A 20,948-nucleotide genomic window follows, 5' to 3' on the forward strand; every position below is an offset into this window, starting at 1 on the left:
ACAAACAGCTTGGTTTTAAAGAGGGGCTCACTGAGGCCCAAAGAATGCTCAACTTCGAGTCACACAGCCAAGCTGCCATGATTAAAGGCTCAAGCCTGTAGCAGGCATAGCTTAAGATCAATTTATTTTCCACTGTGGCCCTCAGTTTCCCTCTCTGCTACAATAGCAGAGTTGGACTAGACACTTCAAGTTCTCCCCCATTCTGCTCTTGGGTGCCCCTCAGCATCTCTTCGTCTGTGGGATACTGCTTGGGGGGTAACTTCCTGTGTATCTGGCAGTTCTGTGGCTATTTGACTGTAGAAGTTATTGCATGATTTGTTTGCAAAATTCGGAGTTTGTCTCTGCCTGTACCTCTAGAAATTAAGTCCTCTGGACTATGTGTTTTGAAGGAATCCCTGTTCTCAACAGAATGGACACCCAGGTCAAGAGCAATGACAATAGAGGCCTAGCTAGATGGGGTGAGCCAGGATTGGCACAGGGCCTTAGCTTCACCAGACAAGCCTCTTTCCCTGTTAAGATGCTAAGTCAGGGCTGGAGTTGTCCAGAAGCAAGCATCTGAGGTTCCTCTTACCTTAGGCCAAGACCTGGATGTGGGATCACAGTTTAGAATCTGTGGAAGCAGGCGCAGCTTCACCACAGACTCAGCCTTGATCCTGGACAGTTAGACCTTCTTTATCTGGGAGAAGGCAGGACGTACACAGCGTGCCATAGCACCATACTGTCTGTCCTTCCAGGGTAACTAGAACTGAGGCCAGCAAAATGGAAGGTCCCTACTTTGTTTCACTCTGTTTCCTTTTTCTTCTTCCAACTACAGAGACACGAAACTAGAAGGCAATGGCTTCCCAGATGCACAGCTATGTGAAGGGCAATTTCTTTTGGGATCAGGGGTAGAAGGAGGGTAATGGGTTTCTGGGAATTTTTGGATGCCCAGGAAAAATATGGCTTGGTGATTCTGAGGCAGGAAGTGGAGACAGCGAAGTAACTTCAATTTTAGAAATCCCAGGCTCTGGTCAGACAGTCCAATCCTCCAAACCTATTTTGAGAGAGAAAGTTATTGTGGGTGGGGTGGGGGAAAGACTGGCAGACCCAGACTCTGGTCCTATCCCATTCTGACTTTGGAGTTTTATATTTGGAGGCCTTCCACTGATTGGCTATTAATCCAGTGAGTTATTGTCTACTAAACAAAGGTCATTGGGAGAGAGACGTCCAATCAGTCAGGAGAGACTCTGCCTGCAGGCCACTCAAAGTGGACTGTGCCCTTCCCTTCAGCCAGCCGGTCTTTGCCACTATCTCCCACCTTCCCCTAGCTTACTCCTCCAGCTGCCCAGGACTTACAGTCTCTCCCACCCCACTCCCCTCTGCCTCTCCATCCTGGCTACCTTTGTCTCCACACTGATAGGGGTGGGGTTTTCCAGGACTAAATTAGATGTCCCTGATTTAGAAACGGATCTTTCTTGACCAAAGAGCCTGCCTGCAGCTAATTGTGGTCCCCTTAGTATTAGTTTAAGGGGTCTTCCACTGGCACCCAGGAGACTTTATAGATCCATGTGGTGTTCTTTCTTTCTTACTCATTCCTAGTCTGAGGCGGGGTGGGATAGAGCCTGGATTTTCTTTTCTTTGCTCATTGGGTCAGGCTTTCTCCCACCCCCTCCCCTCCGAGTTATCATCAGCTGCGTCTACACTGGCCTTGGGGAAAGCGCTCAGATCTCCTTCCCATGTTTCTTTGTTCCTTCCCACTCGAGCATTTTGAGAGAGTCAGGGACAAGGGAAACACATGTCTACTCTACAAAGCCATCTTCATTAACAACACCTTCCTCCTTCCTCCGTTTACAAACCTAAAGCTTTAAAATCTTCATTAATATTTAAGAGGAGATGGAGATTAGCTTCAACTTTAAAGTATTCACAAAGTTGGACTGGACCGCCAAGCTAGAAAAGAGCATGGGACAGGGAACGGGGACAAGGGCAAGCAAGAAGCAAATTGCTAAATTGTAGCCGCAGCTCCAGCAGGGCCAGAGGAGTTTCCTGCTTGCCTGAGATCAGAATGGGATCCCTGGTCACCAGAAGACTGAGGACAGAAGTTGGTTTTAAAGAAGCCAGCAGTGTTTTCCCTTATTGAGATAATTTTTTTGTTCTTTGTGGAATTTCTTTGTGGGGTGGGTAAGGATGATCATACTGAGATTCACAAGGGTGGCAGTCATCAGGTCCCCGCCACTCAAAGATTGCTTACAAAACTCCTACTCTCCCGATGCTGAGTACCTAGCAGCAGTTGTGGAAGAGAGTGCAGAGCTACTACCCTGTCTCTACAAAGACAGAAAGGATGCTTGTGAAGAGGGATGCTCTCTCCCATTTTTTTTTCTTTTTACACAGATAAGTTTTTGCCTCTATCAGCACACACTGGCTGTTTGTCTCATTCTCTGCACTTTCCCTCTTCTTGCCCTTCCACCTTCCCACAAAGTTACCAAGTTCTCTGAATCCCAGAGAAAGCTGTTTCCCATTTGCCCATCTCAAACTACCCCTAAATCATGGCGTCTAGTCTATCCCCCTGTCTCTTGTCAGTCCACAGAGGCTATCTTCAGATCCTTCGGGAAGTCCTCTGCCCCAAGCTCCTCACTCCAGCTCTGGCATCCAGCCTTTGTTCTCTTCAATTTACAAAGACTCTTAAGCCACTACCACCTTTCTGAACAGAACAAACCCTCTCAGCACCCATAGATGCCTCTGTCCCTCTGTCACCTCCCAGCTTCATGTCGGGCCGCTCCCTGTGGCCCCGGGGACAGGGGAAAGATAAAGAAACCAAACAAGTATCTTGGATTCAACTTCTACCACATTCAGAGGTGCATCTCCTCTAAAATTTTTTCCCTGGCTCCTAGATTGCCCTTTTGTTCCCATCCCTGGATGCCCTTCTTTCTGGGACCACCAGGGGTGAAGAAGGCTTGGAAAGAGAGGGTTTTTTTTTCTTCCTCCATACTCTTTCCCACCACCCCAGTGCAATCAGTGCAATCCAGGCCACTGTTGTTGCCGGCAGCATTGGCTAGGTGACACGTAGGCTCTTTTGTTATCCCTTTAGGCAGAGCTGTGCAGTCCCAAAGGTGACCAGGTTTCTTCTCAATTCCACAGCAACCATCCCTAGCCAGTGGTGATAGCTTTTAGAGGAGTTGAAGAGTCTGAAGTACATTAAAAAAAAAAATCTCTTTATTTATGGGAAGTAGAGGAGATCGTCTGTGATTTAAATTTCCTGAAGTCTCTGGAAGTTTCCCTGGCCTGAGCTGCTGACCCACCAGACCTCAGGTTCTTTGGCATCTAACCCTGTAGATCTCATATCACAGTTGCTGGACAAGTACTCAGAGGCTCTTGGCTTGAGCCCCAATACTTCATTAATATTTTTCTTGATACTACTAATAAACACAGCAAATTGACTCCGGCTTGCTTTCTCTACTTACCCTCTCAACTCCCACCTTCCTCAAGCCACCAGCTCTGGGGAGGCAGTAGGATCCCAGGTATCCCATCTAGGGCTCTGCATGTGACTCCTGTTGCTGAAGGGTAGAGAAAGACCACAGGTTCCTTCTGTATAACAGGGCCCCAGAGAAAGCAGTTGCTCCAGCCCATTTGGCCTGATTTGTTGGGCTTAGAGACAGTGGGGCCCTAAGCCAAGGGTTGATTGACCCTTTACCACCCCTAAAGAAGAGCCTTGAGGGAGGAGGGAGGTAAGAGAGCTATTGCTCATGAGAGACCATGGCATCCTTTCTGGAAGGGAGACAATAGCTGGTGCTCTCTCACCTTTGTTTCCTGTCCCATGCCTGTCCTGGTGTATCCAGATGGGAGAAGGTAAAGAACAAGTGCCCTAATCAGAAAAGCACAGGCTCCTGGCGGGGATCTGTCTTTACAAAGTTAAGAGAACCAGTTTCCGTGTAGAAAAAAACAGTTTCCGTGTAGAAAAAGAGATACCGGCTGCCTTCTGTGTCATCCCCCTAAGTCAGCAGTTAGGCAGCAGGCAGGCACTCCAGCCTGTAGAAATGGCCTGGGCTCTTTTTGTCTTCTTGCCTCTACTGCCAATGGCTCTTTCCCCACCCCCTGGCCCAAATTTGCAGACACCTACATTCTTGGCTCCTGTCTTCCTCCTACAGGCCTCCTACTTGCTTTTGCCTGCCCTGTTCAAACACACTCTAAGAAAACTTTCAGCTTTTGTAGCTCCTTCACTTGGGCCAAGAGTCATGAGTCTTGCCGAGCAGAGCACGGTGGTGGTGGTGGTGGTGGTGGTGGTGATGGTGGAGAGACAGATTGGATCTGAGTAGTGATGGTCATCCTCCTGTCTGCCAGTACATTCAAAATGAAGCCGGTCTGGAGTTCTCATCTTCTCCCGGAATACAAATGTCCTTTTCACCCCTTAGCCCCTTCTGCCCGTCCTGAGGTGAGAATCTTAACAGAAAGGACCCATTGAAGTTCCTAGAGCCCTTCTCCTGACCGGCTGTCTGGAGCTCTGGTAAAACCACAGGGTCCTTCCTTCTGTCACCCTCTCTCCAACCCCACTCCCCCTGCAAGATGTTCTGGGTTTTTTAATCATCCCTCACCGCTAGTTGTCTGTTCTCAAAAGGGGTGTGTGTGTGTGTGTGTGTGTGTGTGTGTGTGTGTGAAAAAGTCTGGCTTTGTCCCCCCTCCCCCATTAGAGACTAGGGGATAGGGGGTGGGGAGGAGAGAAGAATCAGGGACTGAGATCAGGGACTCAACCACCAGGAGTGTCTACCTTAAAAAAAAAAGAAGACGTCTCCGTGGGCCTCCTGTGAGTGAGCAGGAGAGACACCCAGCACCCCTGGCCCAGTCAAGCCAGCTTCTGGCTAGGTCTCCAGAGGCCATTTCTCGAATTAGCATAATGGTCCAATGGGGGGGGGTCCTGAATACGGTGGGGGCACTATGTAAACTCCACCAGCTTTCTTTGCATTTTGCTGTTCTCTTCTTCCCCATCTCAATGTAAAAAATTTTCCTGTTTAAAAAAACAAAACAAGACAAGAACACCTTCTACTTTCTTTGCTTCACACTGTTATTTGGGGGGGGCGCCCCCCATCTCTCATCACCACAATCACCTTCCCTCCTTATCAGGCATCTATGCTGGCTAAAGGGGAGACGTGGGGGGGGGGGCGAGCGTGTGTGTGTGTGTGTGTGTGTGTGTGTGTGTGGTTTTTTCCCTGTGCAAAAGCAGAGGCCATTGTTACGGAGAGTAGGGCGTACCAGTCTTATAGGGCAACCACACTGTGGCGGCTTGGCCGAGCTGGAGCCCGGAGCCGGATTCTCGGCGAGCCGAGCCGCCCAGCACCTTTCGGTCTGCTATTTTCTCCCCCCCGCTCCCCTACCCCTCCCTCCTGCGCACCCCCCGCTCTAAAGCCGAGTGAATTGAAGCGGACGCCGCGCGGCTCCTCTGGCCGGTCTGCCCCTCGGGCTCCCTAGCCGGGGTGGCTTTGGGGAGGGGGGGGGGCGACGCAGCTTTAAACAGTGGTCTTTTTTTCCTTTGCCTTCAAGGAGGGGAGATTTCTCGCCTGCCGCTCGCGCTGGGGCTCGATGTGAATATATATTATGTCTGCCTGTTCTCCCCTCGTCGGTGGCTAAGGTAAGCTGGACTGAAATAGGCTATCAGTTTGTGAATGGCGGAGAGTATGTCTCAATGATTTATGGCCCATATGACTCCAATCTCGGTTCAAGAAGAGTTCACAAGCTTTAAGCTTCCTTCCACGCAGCGACTGACTCTCTCTCTCTCTCTCTCTCTCTCTCTCTCTCTCTCTCTCTCTCTCTCTCTCTCTCTCTCCCTCTCTCCCTCTCTCTCTCCCCCTCCCTCCCTCCCTCCCTCTCTCTCTCTCCCTTTCCGCTTTTCTCCTTTTCCTCTCTCTTCTCTGCTAGCAGCCAGATCCAGGGCTGAATCCCCTCTCCCCCGTTTGCTAAGAAGAGCCAAATCTTCCTCTTTCCCTTTCTTATCCTTTTATTTTTTTTCTTCCTTTCGTTATTTTTTTTAAAGTCTTGGAAGATGGCCTATCCTCTCTCCTGGGGTTTCTCCAGCTATTGTTACCCTTTTCGGCTCTCTCAGGAGTGTGCCTGGAAAGGTGGGGTTCTGGAGGGGGGCTTGCCTCCCTTCTCTAGCGAGACCCAGAGGGTAAGCCCAGAGCCACTGTCTCCATCCCACCCTTCCGAGAAGCCGTATGGAGCCTGAATTTTTCCAACATGGAGGCAAGGGAAATAGACTTGTTTGGCTGGGTAGAGCTGCTCCCCACCCCCTCTTCTGGATCCCAGATTTCAGATCCTCAGGGCACCTTCGGGTTCCTCACTGTCCCATTGAGCCAGGCCTCTGCGCCCTCCAGCCTGGAGCCCTGTTAGGCAAAGTCCCGGAGCAGAGTTGCTAAGGCGCCTTTTAATTCGGTTACCTCCTGCGCCAAACTTGCTGCCGTGGAGCTCGGCCCCGGCCCGGCCTGGTGAGCTTGGAACCTGCCGCCGCTAACCAGTTCGGCGTCCCGATCAGTTTCTCCTCGCCTCCTTGAGCCTGAGCAGGAGGTCGGTAACTCCTCGCCGGCCGGCCACCGCCGCCGCAGACAGTCCGCCAGCAGCGGCAGCTGGAGGCTCTCCGAATCCACAAACCTTCCTGGCCTTGTCTCACCGCCAGAGGAGTCTCCATTCTTTCCTATCACGTCTCTGGCTCCTTCGCTTCCCACACTCGCCTGGCCTCTGTCCTGCGATGGTTTCGTTTCGGGCTTATTGCTGGGGGAGCGACAGAAATTTCGGCCCCAGGCGTCTAGTCAAATGCTGGGCTTTTATTTGTTGTTGTTGTTGTTGTTGTTGTTGTTGTTATCACTATCATCATTATTGCTGTAACAATCATTTAGACTAAATAAAGCCAGGGATCAGCCAGCTAACCCCCTCCAAGGTTTTTATTTCATTCTCTTCTCTATCTATTAATAACAAACTCAACTGATGTCGGTTAATTAATTCTCCCTTTCAGCCAGGGCTGCTCCGAAGCTAATTTTGGTTAAATCATCAGAGGCTAATGGTAATAATAATAAAGGGATTGGGTCAGCCTGGTCAATTGAACTCCAGTCCTCCCTGGAAGGACCTGCTGCTTTTGCACACCCGTGTGTATTTCCAGAAACAAAAATTTCCCAGAAACCAATTGGAACTCAGGGCTACATCATCTCCCCTTTAAGTACAGGGATCTGTGTCATAAGGGCAGCGTTTGCGTGTGGGAGGGGTTCACCCCACCTGAAGTTTTTTTTGCATTTTATTTTTACCACGTTTTCTTTGGAGTTGACCAGCTGGGCTGAATGATAGTTTAAGTTTTGCTCAAAGCACATGACACAGAGAGGATCAGACTGGAGGTTTTAGGGAAGTACCCATAAGAGGACTGGAGAGGACAGAGAAAGAGTCAGAAATCTCAGAACAAATACAAAACCTCCTGACACGGTCCAGCTTTATTTTTCGGGTGCACTTTAAAAAGACTGTGTTAGAATAGTGACCATAATTTTATTTTATTTTATTTTTTGCTGTTGGGAACCTCAGTAAACAGCCTCCCCTTTGAATCCAGAGAAGAATAGTGTTCAAATTGTTTTGTGAGTCTTTCTCATCCTGGATAATTTCCCCCATCTCAGTAGAAAAGAGATTCCAGCAGATGCACAGTTTTTCCTTTTCCTTTTTCTTTTTCCCTGAGAAATAAAAGAAAACAGATTGTTATGGATTGGGGGTGGGGAAAACCCAAGCCAAATGGTCATAGCACCAACTGGTCTTGCCTGGGAAATCTAAACAAGCATGGTCCATTTGGACGCTCCACAGGGGCCTCTGGCTGCTAGGTCCCAGGCCTGCCTGAGTCAAGACTGGAGGTGATGGTACCTTCAGATGGGACATAGATGGATGGAACTTGGTTCCACTGCCTCTGGGGTTAAAAATCTTCAGGAGTTTTCTGCCTTAGGCTGCTATGATCTTGGAGGGAAGAGTCCCAGATGAATTTGCTTTTCATTCTGGCTTGGGTCTAAGATCTGCAAGTTCCAGGCTAGACTTTGCTTAGGTGGAAAGATATGGAAGGAAGAAAGACTGGAAGCAGAGAGGCCTCCCTAAGGGAAGGAGGACCTCTGGGATGCTTCTACTTTAGAGTCTAATAGTGCCCTCTCCCTGGGATTGCCCCATCCCAGGGTTGGGGAGTTGCGGGGGTGGGGGAGGTTAAGGAAAAATTGTAGAAGAGGCCAGGGGTTGGTTATTTCGGGGTGCCAGAGAGAGGGGCAATGGTCCACGAAGCAGTGGTGTTCTATTCCTAAGCGGTCCTCGAAGGAGTACAGTCTTGATTTTGTTTTAAAAAAAAATGGAAATGAAAATGGATGTTTTCTTTTTCCCGTTAAAATTAAAGTTGAAGTGTGAAGCATCCAAGTCAGGTTAGATACTTGGTCTCAGCGTCTGCTGCAGAGATACTGGCGAGGGGAGAAGAAGAAAAAAAAAAAACTATTGATGTCAGTTCCCTTTTTAGTTCCTAAGATGGATTCGAGGCCCAGTCCTCTTCTCCCCTCTGTCTCTTCTCTCGCCCCGCAGGTCAGCCGCTTGGAACAGACCCGAGAGGAGGGGGGCAGAAAGGGGAGGGGGGTCCGGCGTGTCACGTGACCCCCAGGGGTGCCAATGTCCGGTCGTGAGGGTATCAGGCCCTTGCAAGTTGCCACCCACTGCCCGGGCCTCGCCCAGCGATGCAGAAAGCCACCTACTACGACAACACCGCAGCTGCGCTCTTCGGAGGCTACTCCTCGTACCCTGGCAGCAATGGTTTCGGCTACGACGGGCCTCCCCAGCCCCCCTTTCAGGCCGCCACGCACCTGGAGGGTGACTACCAGCGCTCAGCGTGTTCTCTGCAGTCCCTGGGCAACGCCGCCCCACATGCCAAGAGCAAGGAGCTCAATGGCAGCTGCATGAGGCCAGGCCTGGCCCCAGAGCCCCTGCCCGCACCTCCGGGCTCACCCCCACCCAGCGCCGCACCTACCAGTACCACTAGCAACAGCAATAACGGGGGTGGGCCCAGCAAAAGCGGCCCCCCCAAGTGCGGTGCCGGCTCCAACTCCACCCTCACCAAACAGATATTCCCCTGGATGAAAGAGTCGAGGCAAACGTCCAAGCTGAAAAACAGCTCCCCCGGCACAGGTACCAGCTCTCTGCCTTCCTAGTCAGCTTTTGTCCAACCCAGGAATTTCACTGTTATTATAGCATCCGACCCCAAGGCGCCCACAAGGCGGCCTGGAGACAATATTAGATGGCTGCCTAGTGCTTTTTAGCTACCTCTCACTACCTGATGACCTCTGACCTGACCAACACCCAGTCCATCCAACCATCCTCCATCTGGGCTTCCAAGAGTTTCCAGGAGGTGGGATGGTTGGCTTTACAGCCCTTCCCAAGGCCGCACCGCCTGGAGGCACAGAGTCATCAAGGATAGATTATTATTAAGTATGATTATTGTAGGTATTAATCACCATCGCTCAGGCAGCCTGGGGTCCCGGCCTGCAGCCACCCGAGCCTCTATGTGCCACACATCCAGGCCCTGCCCACCAGTGTCCAGTCTCCCCCCCCCCGCCCCCCTCCCAAGGTGTTCTCAGTCACTTGTCTTGTAAAGAGGGCGGACAGAAGGGAGGAATCACCTCAGACTTGGATTTGGATATACGGGGAGGGTGCGCGCACACGCAAAATCCTAGCCCTAAATAAATGGCCACGCAGCTCTGTCTGTTTGACATGATCAAATTTTCATAAGCTGGGGCCGTGAAAGGAGAACAGGTCTCTTAATAAATGCCACTATTATAGAGTGTCCGCTAATGCGACGGGAGGTAGGAAGGGGGGGGGTGGTGGTGTAGAGGAGGTGGGGACGCGAAGGGGAGGGCAGCGGGGCCTCCGAGTCCAGGCCTGGATTTATTAAGAAACGATGCATTCAATTTCGGCGTGTTCAGTAATTATCTTTTATTTCATTTTCTCCCCTTCCCACCCCTCCCCCCTCGGGTCCAGCAGAAGGTTGTGGTGGTGGCGGCGGCGGTGGTGGCGGCGGCGGCGGCGGTGGCGGCGGCAGCAGCGGCGGGGGCGGCGGCGGCGGCGGGGGAGGGGACAAGAGCCCCCCGGGGTCGGCCGCGTCCAAGCGGGCGCGCACGGCGTACACAAGCGCGCAGCTGGTGGAGCTGGAGAAGGAGTTCCACTTCAACCGTTATTTGTGCCGGCCGCGCCGGGTCGAGATGGCCAATCTGCTGAACCTCAGCGAGCGCCAGATCAAGATCTGGTTCCAGAACCGTCGCATGAAGTACAAGAAAGACCAGAAGGCCAAGGGGCTGGCCTCGTCCTCTGGGGGTCCCTCTCCGGCCGGAAGCCCCCCGCAGCCCATGCAGTCCACGGCCGGCTTCATGAACGCCTTACACTCCATGACCCCCAGCTACGACAGCCCGTCCCCACCAGCTTTCGGCAAAGGCCACCAGAATGCCTACGCGCTGCCTTCCAACTACCAGCCCCCTCTTAAGGGTTGCGGCGCCCCACAGAAGTACCCCCCGACCCCGGCGTCGGAGTATGAGCCCCACGTCCTCCAAGCTAACGGGGGCGCCTACGGGACGCCCACCATGCAGGGCAGTCCGGTGTATGTGGGCGGGGGTGGCTACGCGGATCCGCTGCCGCCCCCTGCCGGCCCCTCCCTCTACGGCCTCAATCACCTTTCCCACCACCCCTCGGGGAACCTGGACTACAACGGGGCGGCCCCTATGGGCCCCAACCAGCATCATGGACCCTGTGACCCTCACCCCACGTACACAGACCTCTCCTCTCACCACGCACCGCCTCAGGGTAGAATCCAAGAAGCGCCCAAACTGACACACCTGTGATGGGAGGGGCGGGCTGGGGAGGGAGGGGTGAGGTTAAGGGCCAGGGAGACGGCGGACTTGGGGGATGGGCGCGGTTTAGAGTCCTGAAAGAGGTGTGGGATGGGGTTGTCGCCAGGTTTCCAGAAACAGAACAGGCCTGGGGTGCCTTCCCAGCTCCCAGGCCCCCTCCCCGCCCCCAGGGGCTGTCTTTTAAGTCCTCCATGCCTGGTTCCATCTGTCTGCCAACAACCCTTGGAAAGGAATCCACAGCAGGTTGGAGACGGGACCACATCAATCCCAGGGTTCCCAGGGTTCCAGCACTACCAAGTGGGAATTTCAGATTGGAGAGGTGACGTGGAGTCGGGTAGAGGGAGCCAAGACAGGCAAGCAGGGCAGAGAAGCACATTCAACACTTAATGGCTTGGCTATCAGCAAGCAATCAACTTACCTTGCATCTCTGTGGGTAATTTCCCCAAAATCTTGATTTTTTTTGTTCTCCCTTTCAGTCTCCCTGTGAAAAATAAGAAAATACATTTAAATCGAAGGGCACAAAGTATGTTTCTCTCCTACTTCCCTGAAGCTTCAACTCCCCCCATCCCCCATCTGTTAGGCTTCTTACTATATCTATCATTTACTATGGCCCTACGGTTGGTTTTCTGCTCTAAGGACATTCATATCTACACCCCACCCCTATTGATTACAATTTTCAGAGGGCTCAGGGATGGTAAGATATCCTGAAAGTCAGAGCTGCCTATAATATAAATAAATATATATTTTTTTTCTTTTAAAGAAAAGTTAAGAGGCTAAGGCAGGCAAGTTGTCAGGACTGGAGGCTTGCCCATTCTCCAGTCTCTCAGCTCCCACCCCATCCCACTCCCTCCACTTTCTTTTTACTTCTGTTCTTCTCTTGACTTAACGTGAAAACAGGGTATATTTGAACAAACTGTCTGTCCTGGCAGGTGCTGCAGCTGGACCTGTGGACCTTGCTCCAGTTCCTGACAGGACAGTCTTGTTGCACTTGGAGTTTACATTTTAATGGATATTAAAAAAAAAAAAAACAACTGTGAGAGATGTCTGGGCCTGCAGAAAGTCCAGCTTCGCTCAAAAAGCGTGTGTTCTAGTGAACATTTTCATATATATTTATTGGTTATAGCCTGTTAAAATATTTTCTTTTTTGTATTATTTATCCCCCTACATTATGTATTTATATGAGGGACAAAAAAAAAAAAGAAAAATGTACTTTTTTAGTATTTACTTGTTATAAAGGTTGTTGTGTTTCCTGTCATGTAAAACCAGCTATTTTAGTTTTTATTGTATTCTAGACAAGAGCTGTAGATTTATGTTAAACTCGTACATATGAGGAATTGTAATTAGTTCTAAAAGGCATGAACTCAGCTCCTAAATGTCACTGTATAGTCCCGAATTTGTAGAGATAAGAAGTTAATTCTCTCTTGGAACTTTCTTTGTTCTTCCGTAGTTATTTTTTTCCCCCTTAGTTAAAAGAGTTGTCTGTCAAAACAATTCTTGAATAAACTTTCTGTTATTAATTTTATCTTGTCATGGTGGTCCAGTTCAGGGTGCAGAAAAAGGCTCTAGTGGCCAAATGTCCCCTAGCAGGAGGGCATTGGTGACACTCCCCAGGCTCTTTGCTCACTGCTCAGGTCGCTGTCTCCCCTTCCTAGTGTTTCCTGCTTTCAACTCAGTTTTTGACATTTGTACCAGTCTGGACCATTCTGCCAAGTTCTTCAGCTAAGGTTTAAGCAACAAGCTTGGGGGGCGGGAGGGAGGGGAGGGAATCTTGGGCTAAGTCTGCTCTTTGCCTGTCTGTTTTTCTTAGTCACTGGCCTCTTTTGTCCCTTTGACCAGCACCTCCAGGCACCCCCTCTGTTTACATCCAGGCAACCCCAAACCTAGCTTATTACTGCTTCTTCCAGGCAACCTAAACTTCACGTTCTCTTCCGGAGCTACAATGAGGCTGTCACGTGACCCGAAGCCCAACCATCATTGGGTCTAAAATGAAAACAAAGGAAAATGATTAATCTTGGGGGGGGGGGACAACAAGCCGAGGCCTAGACTTCTCAGGTCAAGCCTTAAAACTAAAGCGAAATCTAATCATTAAATGAAGCCCAGGGCAGAGGAAGAGGAGGACTGGTTAGATTTCTCCTGCCAAGGAAGAGAAGGGGGCGAGAGGAAGCTGTAGAAACCAAGCTTAAATAAAATGGTCCCCAGGCTAACGTGAGGCTCTGTTTCCACGATGCTTGGGAAAACTTCATTTCTTAGTCCTGGTTCCATAAAAGTTTTATCACATTGGAGCGAGGATGGAGAGGGTCTGTCAAAGATGAAATGTCACCACCGCATAGCGGTATCCGATGATAAGAGCAAGAGCGAGGAGACAGGGGAGGCTGAAATATGGAGCTAATTCGTTGAAAGAGAAGCGATGGCTGCCCGCTGAAGAGTTACATAATTCTAATTGTAAGCGATGAACCCGCATTGCTTAATTAGGAGCATATATTTGGTGGTAGTGGTGATACGGGGTGGGGGGGGTGGGGATATAAGAATCTTTCCAGGCCCTCAGCCTTAAAGCGAGGGCTGATTTTCATTTTTATGTTGTATCCTGGCAGTCCAAGGTTAGTAATTACAGTCTTTATGCAACAATAAATAACAATAAAAAAACAACCTGAATAATACGCCCCCTCCCCACCAAGTAGAATTTTTTTAACTGGACTTGGCTCATCTGGGCAGCAAGCAATTTAGCATTGGGCCAGGCTATAAATTAAAGGCAGAGGAGCGTGCAATGTTTGATTGGGATCAAATAACGCTCAAGGGTCTGTCTTTCCTTTTCTCTTCCTCTTCCCTGAATACCATTTCTGAATGATATAACTATGAGAAGGGTCATGTTTGACTGTGAGGGGAAGGGTGGATTGCTTATTTATCTAGCTGAAGAGGAACCAGATAAGAGAGAATTTAGCTAGCTATATTGATATATTGTGGCTTGGAGCTAGGGCTCTAAACAAAAATAGGACCTACCCTTCTGTTTTCCAGATTCTAGGTCTAAAGCTGTTTAAAAACATGGATAAAAATCTGCTCTGTAAGGTAGCAGACAGGGCTGGACGGATGTCTCTGGAAGGGAGGGAGGGTTGGAGGGTTTTCTTGGATCCCCACTTTAACACCCAAGTTTTCTACTGTTCACTAATCTGGCCATAAAATCTGTCATCAAGGGTTAGAGAGCTGTATTTCCTACAGGACAGTCTGGGCTCTGGTTGTCTTAGGAGATCCTTGGATGCTGCAGCCAGCTGGAGTGCCTGTTACAAAACTTGTGGAAGTGCCCATGCTGCCGGGGAGAAGGCCCTCTCCCAGGCCTTACTGTACAGGACTCCCTTCCAGACAGTTACTATTTGGATTCTCCTCTGCTAACCACCATCCAGGAAAATATATGCATACATTGTTTTGTTTTAGCTAAGGTACACAACACCCTCTCTGGCCGCTGGCCTAGTTAAGAGCAGTTTCCCAAGAGCCTGCCTCTTTCTGTCCTTGCAACCACCACCTCCAGGTTTCCCTCCTTCCCCCCCCCTCCCGCTTCCCGGCAAACTTCTCTGCCTTTTTCTTTTCTTTCTTTCTTTAAATACTCACCACCACCCACGCGGACGTTACACTGACAGAAAGTTTCTAGTTCCAGCTCTCCGCTGAGTTGCCATTTCTCTGCTAAGCAGCCTTCTCCTCTAGGCTAGGCGACAGAGAGCGAGGAGGGGGAGGGGAGGCCAGAGCCGTGGGAGTTCTCCGGGGCAAACTTTCCACCCAAGTTAGCGCCTTCCCTCTGTCCCCATTTCCCATCTGTTTCCTAGATCTCCCAGAATCACCTTTCTCTTTGGCTCCCCCCTCCCTCAGGCCTTTTTAAGGGATATGCAATTTAGGTTGTTCCCTCTGCTTTCCCAAAGAGCCAAATTCTTTGATGCAATCGGAGGGAGCTGTCAGGGGGCTAAGATTGATCGCCTCATCTCCTCTTGGTCCCTCTGACCCACTTATTTAAAAATCTTCCCCCAGCCGACTTTTCATTTTCAGCTTTGAGGCCTAGTTTCCCACCAATTTGCTTGTGGCTCTGAGGTTTTTTTGTTTTTGGTTTTTTTTTTTTTTTTTTTTTTTTTTGTTGTTTTTTGCCTCCTTCCTCTAGTAAATCACAATATTCTAAAATTGAGCCCATCATAGGTGCCTCACCATAGAATACATTACATTTTTTTTTCTCTCTGGAGGCCCAAAGCAGAATATAATCTCAGTGGTGGTCATTATCCCCAGCCCCCTCTCCCCCACCATCTTTAGGAAATGTTTTCTTACCAGGGATTTTAAAAGTAGCCCAAAGGCAAATACAGAGGGGGAAATCCCTTTGTCCAGAGGGCGACTGTGCACTGACTTTAGCTTTGAAAGTTAAGTGGATGGCTACTTTGGTGCCCTGGATAGAGACACAGATACACCTGGGGGCCTGTGAATACATCTGTCACCTTAGACCTTCTTAGACCCTCCTATTGCCAGGGTTGGGGTGTCACAGTGTGAGTACAGATGACCCCAACAGGAAGGCAAGTGGACATAAGAAACTGCTTGTAAATTCTGAGCAGAGACTAGAATCCAGGGCACATAGCAAGGGAGGTAGGCCCATGTCCCAAAGTGCTCCTGGAATCTATGTCCCTGCTGCGTGCCAGCTCTGTGCATTTCTTAAGTGTGAACTACTGCTTTCTGAGGGTGGGTGGGCTGCCGCTGCTGCTGGTGTTTAGTGCTGTCCTTTATCCATCTCCTTTCTGATTTCCCCCAAGGTATGGAAGCCTCTTTCTACTCCCACTTCCCCCTAAATGAGATTTTTTTTTCTTTTCTTTTGGGGGCTGAGGTGGTGGTAGGGTAAGAGGCTACTGAGGGCCACATAAAGAAAGCATATTAACTCACTCCATTTCTCCCTTAAATGTGGTTGTTTGCCACCACCACACAGTCTCTGAAGGGAAGGAAGAGGTTCTTTTGGCTTTTCTGGGAAAAGAGAGCCATTAGGGAGAGTGTAGGGTACTGATGAAGGAACAGGGGTAGAGGAGGAAGCCTCATGGTATCCAGGTCGTGGTCCTCTGGAGTTTTTGAATCAATTAAAGCAAATAATGCCTGTGTTTTCCACTAGGCCTAGACTAGCGATTGGCGGAGACCGGTCCCGTGACCATGAATTCCCTGCAATTTCGGCGGAGTCCTGGGTTTAATAGAGAGAGTCCCCATACGCTTGTATTTATCAGCAATATACAATTATAAAGGCCTAAATTTAAAAAAAAAAGAGAGAGAGCGAAATCTCCCCCCCCCCGCGAAATTGCTCCATTGCATAAACCTGGGGGGGGCGGGAGAGGGGGGTCCCTCTGATTCTCCCTCCTGACGCCCCCCCCAGCAGGCCCCCTCCCCCACCATTGAAAGCCATGAATTTTGAATTTGAGAGGGAGATTGGGTTTATAAACAGCCAGCCATCGCTCGCCGAGTGTCTGACTTCCTTCCCCGCTGTCTTGGAGACATTTCAAACTTCATCAATCAAGGAGTCGACATTAATTCCTCCTCCTCCTCCTCTGGAGCAAACCTTCCCCAGCCTCCAGCTCGGCGCCTCCACCCTTCAGAGACCAGGGAGCCAAAAGCAAGCCGGAGATGGGCCTGCTCTGCGGTCACCGCCGCCACTCCCCGTTGCCCCCCCAGCCCCCGAGTTCCCCTGGATGAAAGAGAAGAAATCCACCAAGAAACCCAGCCAATCCGCCGCATCCCCTTCTCCAGCCGCCTCCTCGGTCCGGGCCTCCGAGGTCGGATCACCATCAGGTGGGTAAACGTATTAGGGGCGGGGTGAGGGGCAGTTGGAAGAGAAGGGGAGAATGTGAGGTGATGGGGCTCCTGGTGGGGTTCCCTAGGTCGACGGATCTGGGGCGAGGGAAGCAGAGTATCCCGCTGGGGTTCAGGCCTAGCCACTGTTAGCTTCCCCACCCCCAGAAAATTTTGGAAGCTGATTGAGGGTGGGGAGGATGCTTTTTTTTTTTTTTTTTTTTTAAATGTGCTTAGAAAAAAATGATTCGATTGAAGGGTTTCCCCGGTTTCTGTGTAGAGGAATGAAGCGTGTCTGGGATTGAATCTGGAGCCTGGAAAAGATGCGATGCCTCTAGCTCTCCTAAAGCTAGGGAAGAAGAGGGAATTCAAAAGCTAGGAAGGAAAGGGGTGAAGAACAATCTATGATCCCTCTCTCCCCAGGTTGAGTTGGAAAGTTCTGAATTGAGGGGTCCATTGGGAGGACTTGGGGGAGGGAGACTCTGAGGTCCTGGGAGCTAAGAGAAATTGCTCCCCGCCCCCTACGTGGCCCGTGGGCGGCTCTGAAGGCACCGACTTGACCCGGGCCGGGTCTGCCTACGTGGAAGAGCACTAAAAAAAACCCCAAAGACACAGAAAGAAGCGCTGTGGGGGTGGGGTGGGAGCCCGAGTAGGACTGCTGAGAGTCTTTTAAGCCAAAGGGGTGCTCCCGATCTCAGCTAAACGGAGGCTGCGTTGAGACCTCTCTGATAACATAGGGGTGCTTCCCTCGCAGATGGCCCCGGATTGCCAGAATGCGGCGGCAGCGGCTCCCGCAGACTGCGCACGGCCTACACCAACACGCAACTGCTGGAGCTGGAGAAGGAGTTCCACTTCAATAAGTACCTGTGCCGGCCGCGTCGCGTCGAGATCGCTGCCTTGCTGGACCTCACCGAAAGGCAGGTCAAAGTCTGGTTCCAGAACCGACGCATGAAACACAAGCGGCAGACGCAGCATCGAGAGCCGCCCGAGGGAGAACCAGGCGGGCCGAGCGCCCAGGACGACGCGGGAGAGCCAGCCGAGGAACCCACGGTCAGCCCGGGCGACGTCGCGACTCACCGGCTGCGGGAAGCCTGCTTCCACCCCGCCGAGGCCGCGCAGGGACCCCGGGGCGCACCGCCGTCAGCGCTGCCTGCCACCACCCTGGAGAGTGTGGGCGCATCGAGCCCCGGCTGCACAATGCTCAGAGCCGGAGGCCGGCAGAGCGAGCCCCTACCCGAAGACGCCTGCCCCGAGCGGCAGGATTCGCCTTTTCTACCGGACCTCAATTTCTTCGCTGCAGACTCCTGTCTCCAGATGTCCGGAGGCCTTTCACCCAGCCTGCAGGGTTCTCTCGATAGCCCCGTGCCCTTTTCCGAGGAAGAGCTGGACTTCTTCACCAGCACGCTCTGTGCCATCGACTTGCAGTTTCCCTAACTGTTTTCCATCTTTGGTCCTTTCCGTCTGGTCCTCCTTGGCTGTTGGGGGCGGGGGGAATCGGGCCTTCTCCACTCGTGGATACATTTATGCCGTTTTGTTAAAATCCAGATAGTAACGAATTAGCGTTTCATTCACTCCTTTTCGCTTTTTAAAACCACACACAAAAAATTCCACTTGGTAAAACTCCTTCCAACGAAATCTCAGGAATAATTAAACTCTAGTGGGAGAGGGTTTTCTTACAAAGAACTAGAGGGACCTATTTTCCTCTTTTTTAAGTTTTAGATTGTAGATTATTTATTAAAATTGTTTAATAATAGGAAAGGGGGAAAGTATTTATTGTACATTATTTTCATAGCGTAAATAAATGTCTTTATAATATGAAAACGAGTGTTTGTGTTGGGATCTAGCTCTTTTTGCCAAGTCCCTACGGCCAGTCTTTGCTTTCCCACTCTCCGCTTGAAGTTGGTTTAGCTCTGGCTCAAGCGACCCAAGGGAAGGCATGGTCCCATCTCCCAGGCTGACAAAGTCCGGGTGGTACAAAAGGGGCCCTGCTTGGTGACTATTTCTTTGTCCAAGACACCAGGAAGAGTTTATGGAAGCTTGGTTCATCTGCAAACAGACCGTTTCCAGTCCTGCTAAGATGTTCCCTGGGTCCCTGCTTGGAAATAAATGTGGGGTGGGTGGAAAAACAGCGTTCTGGGGGGGGGGGTGCAGAAGCGGGTACAAGAAAATGTCTCAGAGGCCAGCTTTGAGCCTTGGAGGCTGCGCAGAGGGTTAAAAGAGTTGAAGGAGAAATCCTTGGGTTTGCTAGCCTGCGGGCTTTGAGTCTGCAAGCTTAGGCCGAGGCCTGCGCTGTGCGCCCGATGCTGCCTTGGGGCTCCAGGTCCTTGAGGACTAGAATGGGGCTTAGGAATTTTGTAGGGAAGAAGGGAGGCCCGGGCGTGGCAAGAGGCTTTTGGCTCACAGAAGTAGCACGGCGAGCGGCAGAGAGCGCGGGAAATAGGAACGATGCTCAAAATGGCGCTGGGCCGGGCGACTTGGAGCGCAGGAGAAGCAACTGCGGCCGCCATGACAGCGGCTGCGGGATGCTCGGGTCCCACTCCCGGCTCGCACCCACTCCCACTTTCTTGAGGCCAGATCTTTCACAATGAAGAAAAGATAGAAAGACAGTCTGGGAGCTTCCCGCCAATTGTGGGTTTTTATTTTATTTGAGAGAGAGAGAAAGAGAGAGAGAGCGCGAGTAGAGACCCTGTGCTGGGGAGGGGGAGCGAGCGTTGGGTCCTGGGACCACTTTACCCAGTGTGGCTTTTTGCTCTGGGCTTTGAAACCGTGCTAGGTCGTTTTCCAAATGCAAGCCCACCTGTCTTAACCAACAGCTTCATTTTCCATCCCAACACTTCTCCTGTCCTCTTGCCCCCCATAGTCCCCCTCCCAGCTCTGCAAACTCAGGAAAGGGGAGGCAGGGATCCTCTTCCCCATCTGCCTCTTAGTTTGTTCTCCAGAACCAGGAGATTTAAGGGACCCTGGAAAGCCATCCATCCTCCTCAGGTTTATTTAATATTTCTCAGGCTCAGAAACAGATACCTACCTCCCCGGTAGATGTTGCCTTTTTTTTTTTTAAGGCAGTTTATTTCCTAGGCCTCCCAGACTTTCCCCACAAACCAGCAGAAGCCAACGTAGGTGGTGACTTGGAACTCTAGGCAAACCCACTGCATTTCTTTTTTCCACGGGTCCCTCAGTGTGGGAAGTATACACGTTTTACTCAGCTGGCATTTAATCCCTTAAACTGTCTTAATATAGAATTCACCTCATGAATTAAATAATCTTATGTCATGTTAAATTGCACTTATTTCTCTCATAAATAAATTAATATAGAACAATTAGATGTGTTATTATAATAATATCGTGTATCTTATTAGTTTATTTTCTCTCATAAAATATATAGGTATGAAATAAATTTAATATATTAAAGTAATAATACACAGCTTATTGGCTTGTGTGTTTATTTTCCTCATAAATAAGTGAATATATAATATATTAAAACCACACTATACATCTCATTGGACTGTGTGTTTATTTCTCCATAAAATATGTCCACAGGCAGTGTTTAACATCTTAAAAATCACAGCACATAGGCCATCTCTATGCTAGCAAAATGAAAGAGACTTATCAGCTGGGGCTTTGATTTTCTATGGATAGCCAAACTAGATAATTTAGTCTAATTAAAAATGTTCTTGCAGCTATACCAGGTTGCTGCAAAGATCAAGAATACCAGAAAGATCTCACTAATTACCCACCTTCCAGCTTTTTTTTTTTTTTTTTTTTTAAACATCCTTTATCAATGCCAAAAGGCAGGAGCTGCAGAGGAGCTCCATCCAGGGATGCTGGTCTGTAATACCCAGGGATCCCTTCTGTCATTTCTGTAGATGCTGGGTTGCTCCATGGCTCAGCAGTACCAGCATTACCTGAGCTAGTTAGAAATGCAGAATATTAGGCCCCACTCCAGACCTACAGAACCTGAACCTGCAATTTAGCAGATTTCTAAATGATTTATAGATACATTAACGTTTAAAGGACTGCTAGATTACATTGCTATCTTGCTTTCTGTTCTCCCCCACACTTAAGAATGTTTGAGAGCTGGGCTCGGTGGTACACACCTATAATCCTATAGTCCTAGGTAAGAGGACTACATAGTCTAGGCTGTCTTAAAATAGAAAAAAGTTGGGCATGATAGCTCACACCTGTAAACCCAGGCCTCAGTAGGCTGAGGCTGGGGGACTGCAGTGAGTTTGAGGCAAGACTGATTTACATAGACTTACATATGGACTTCAAGGTCAATATGGACTACAGAATGAAAGTCTATCTCAGAAA

The 20,948-nt window shown here is 50.1% G+C and overlaps 2 protein-coding genes and 1 long non-coding RNA gene across 14 annotated transcripts in view; 2 read left to right on the forward strand and 1 right to left on the reverse strand.

The window, feature by feature from the left end:
• Positions 1–12,375, forward strand: part of Hoxb3 (homeobox B3) — a 40,830-nt gene extending 28,455 nt beyond the window's left edge. For 7 of the 11 annotated variants that reach the window (XM_006532290.4, NM_001079869.1, XM_006532289.4 and 4 more), the window contains exons 2-4: positions 5,509–5,596; positions 8,545–9,141; positions 9,991–12,375. In XM_006532290.4, the coding sequence (XP_006532353.1) occupies positions 8,694–9,141; positions 9,991–10,844 (1,302 nt within the window). In that variant the 5' untranslated portion in view covers positions 5,509–5,596; positions 8,545–8,693 and the 3' untranslated portion in view covers positions 10,845–12,375. Of the gene's footprint in view, positions 1–4,404; positions 4,478–5,211; positions 5,415–5,508; positions 5,597–8,213; positions 9,142–9,990 lie in introns of those variants that run through there. The other 4 variants (XM_011248757.3, XM_006532286.4, XM_006532291.2 and 1 more) reach the window with 4 other exon arrangements.
• On the reverse strand, positions 7,479–17,839 carry Hoxb3os (homeobox B3 and homeobox B2, opposite strand). Its single transcript, NR_155303.1, has 4 exons — positions 17,505–17,839; positions 12,739–12,833; positions 11,272–11,334; positions 7,479–7,670 (listed from the first exon to the last, which is right to left on the reverse strand). It is a non-coding gene; the product is annotated as a homeobox B3 and homeobox B2, opposite strand (long non-coding RNA).
• Hoxb2 (homeobox B2) lies at positions 16,077–18,465 on the forward strand. 2 transcript variants are annotated; one of them, NM_134032.2, is made up of 2 exons: positions 16,077–16,640; positions 17,395–18,461. In NM_134032.2, the coding sequence occupies exons 1-2, from the start codon at positions 16,256–16,258 to the stop codon at positions 18,072–18,074; spliced, it is 1,065 nt and encodes a 354-aa protein (NP_598793.2). In that variant the 5' UTR covers positions 16,077–16,255; the 3' UTR covers positions 18,075–18,461. The 2 variants fall into 2 exon arrangements, with proteins under 2 accessions (NP_598793.2, XP_006531995.1); XM_006531932.4 differs by lacking the exon at positions 16,077–16,640 and adding an exon at positions 16,868–17,063 and having other exon boundaries at positions 17,395–18,465.
• The last annotated feature ends 2,483 nt before the right edge of the window (positions 18,466–20,948 follow it).

The sequence above is a fragment of the Mus musculus genome, chromosome 11 (assembly GCF_000001635.26).
Source record: "Mus musculus strain C57BL/6J chromosome 11, GRCm38.p6 C57BL/6J".
Lineage (NCBI taxonomy): Eukaryota > Metazoa > Chordata > Mammalia > Rodentia > Muridae > Mus > Mus musculus.

Bases quoted from the DNA above. Each gene is read 5' to 3' on its own strand.
- Hoxb2 (NM_134032.2), top strand. From the start codon at position 16,256: ATGAATTTTGAATTTGAGAGGGAGATTGGGTTTATAAACAGCCAGCCA. The intron at 16,641-17,394 runs GTGGGTAAACGT...CTTCCCTCGCAG, and splicing joins CGAGGTCGGATCACCATCAG to ATGGCCCCGGATTGCCAGAA.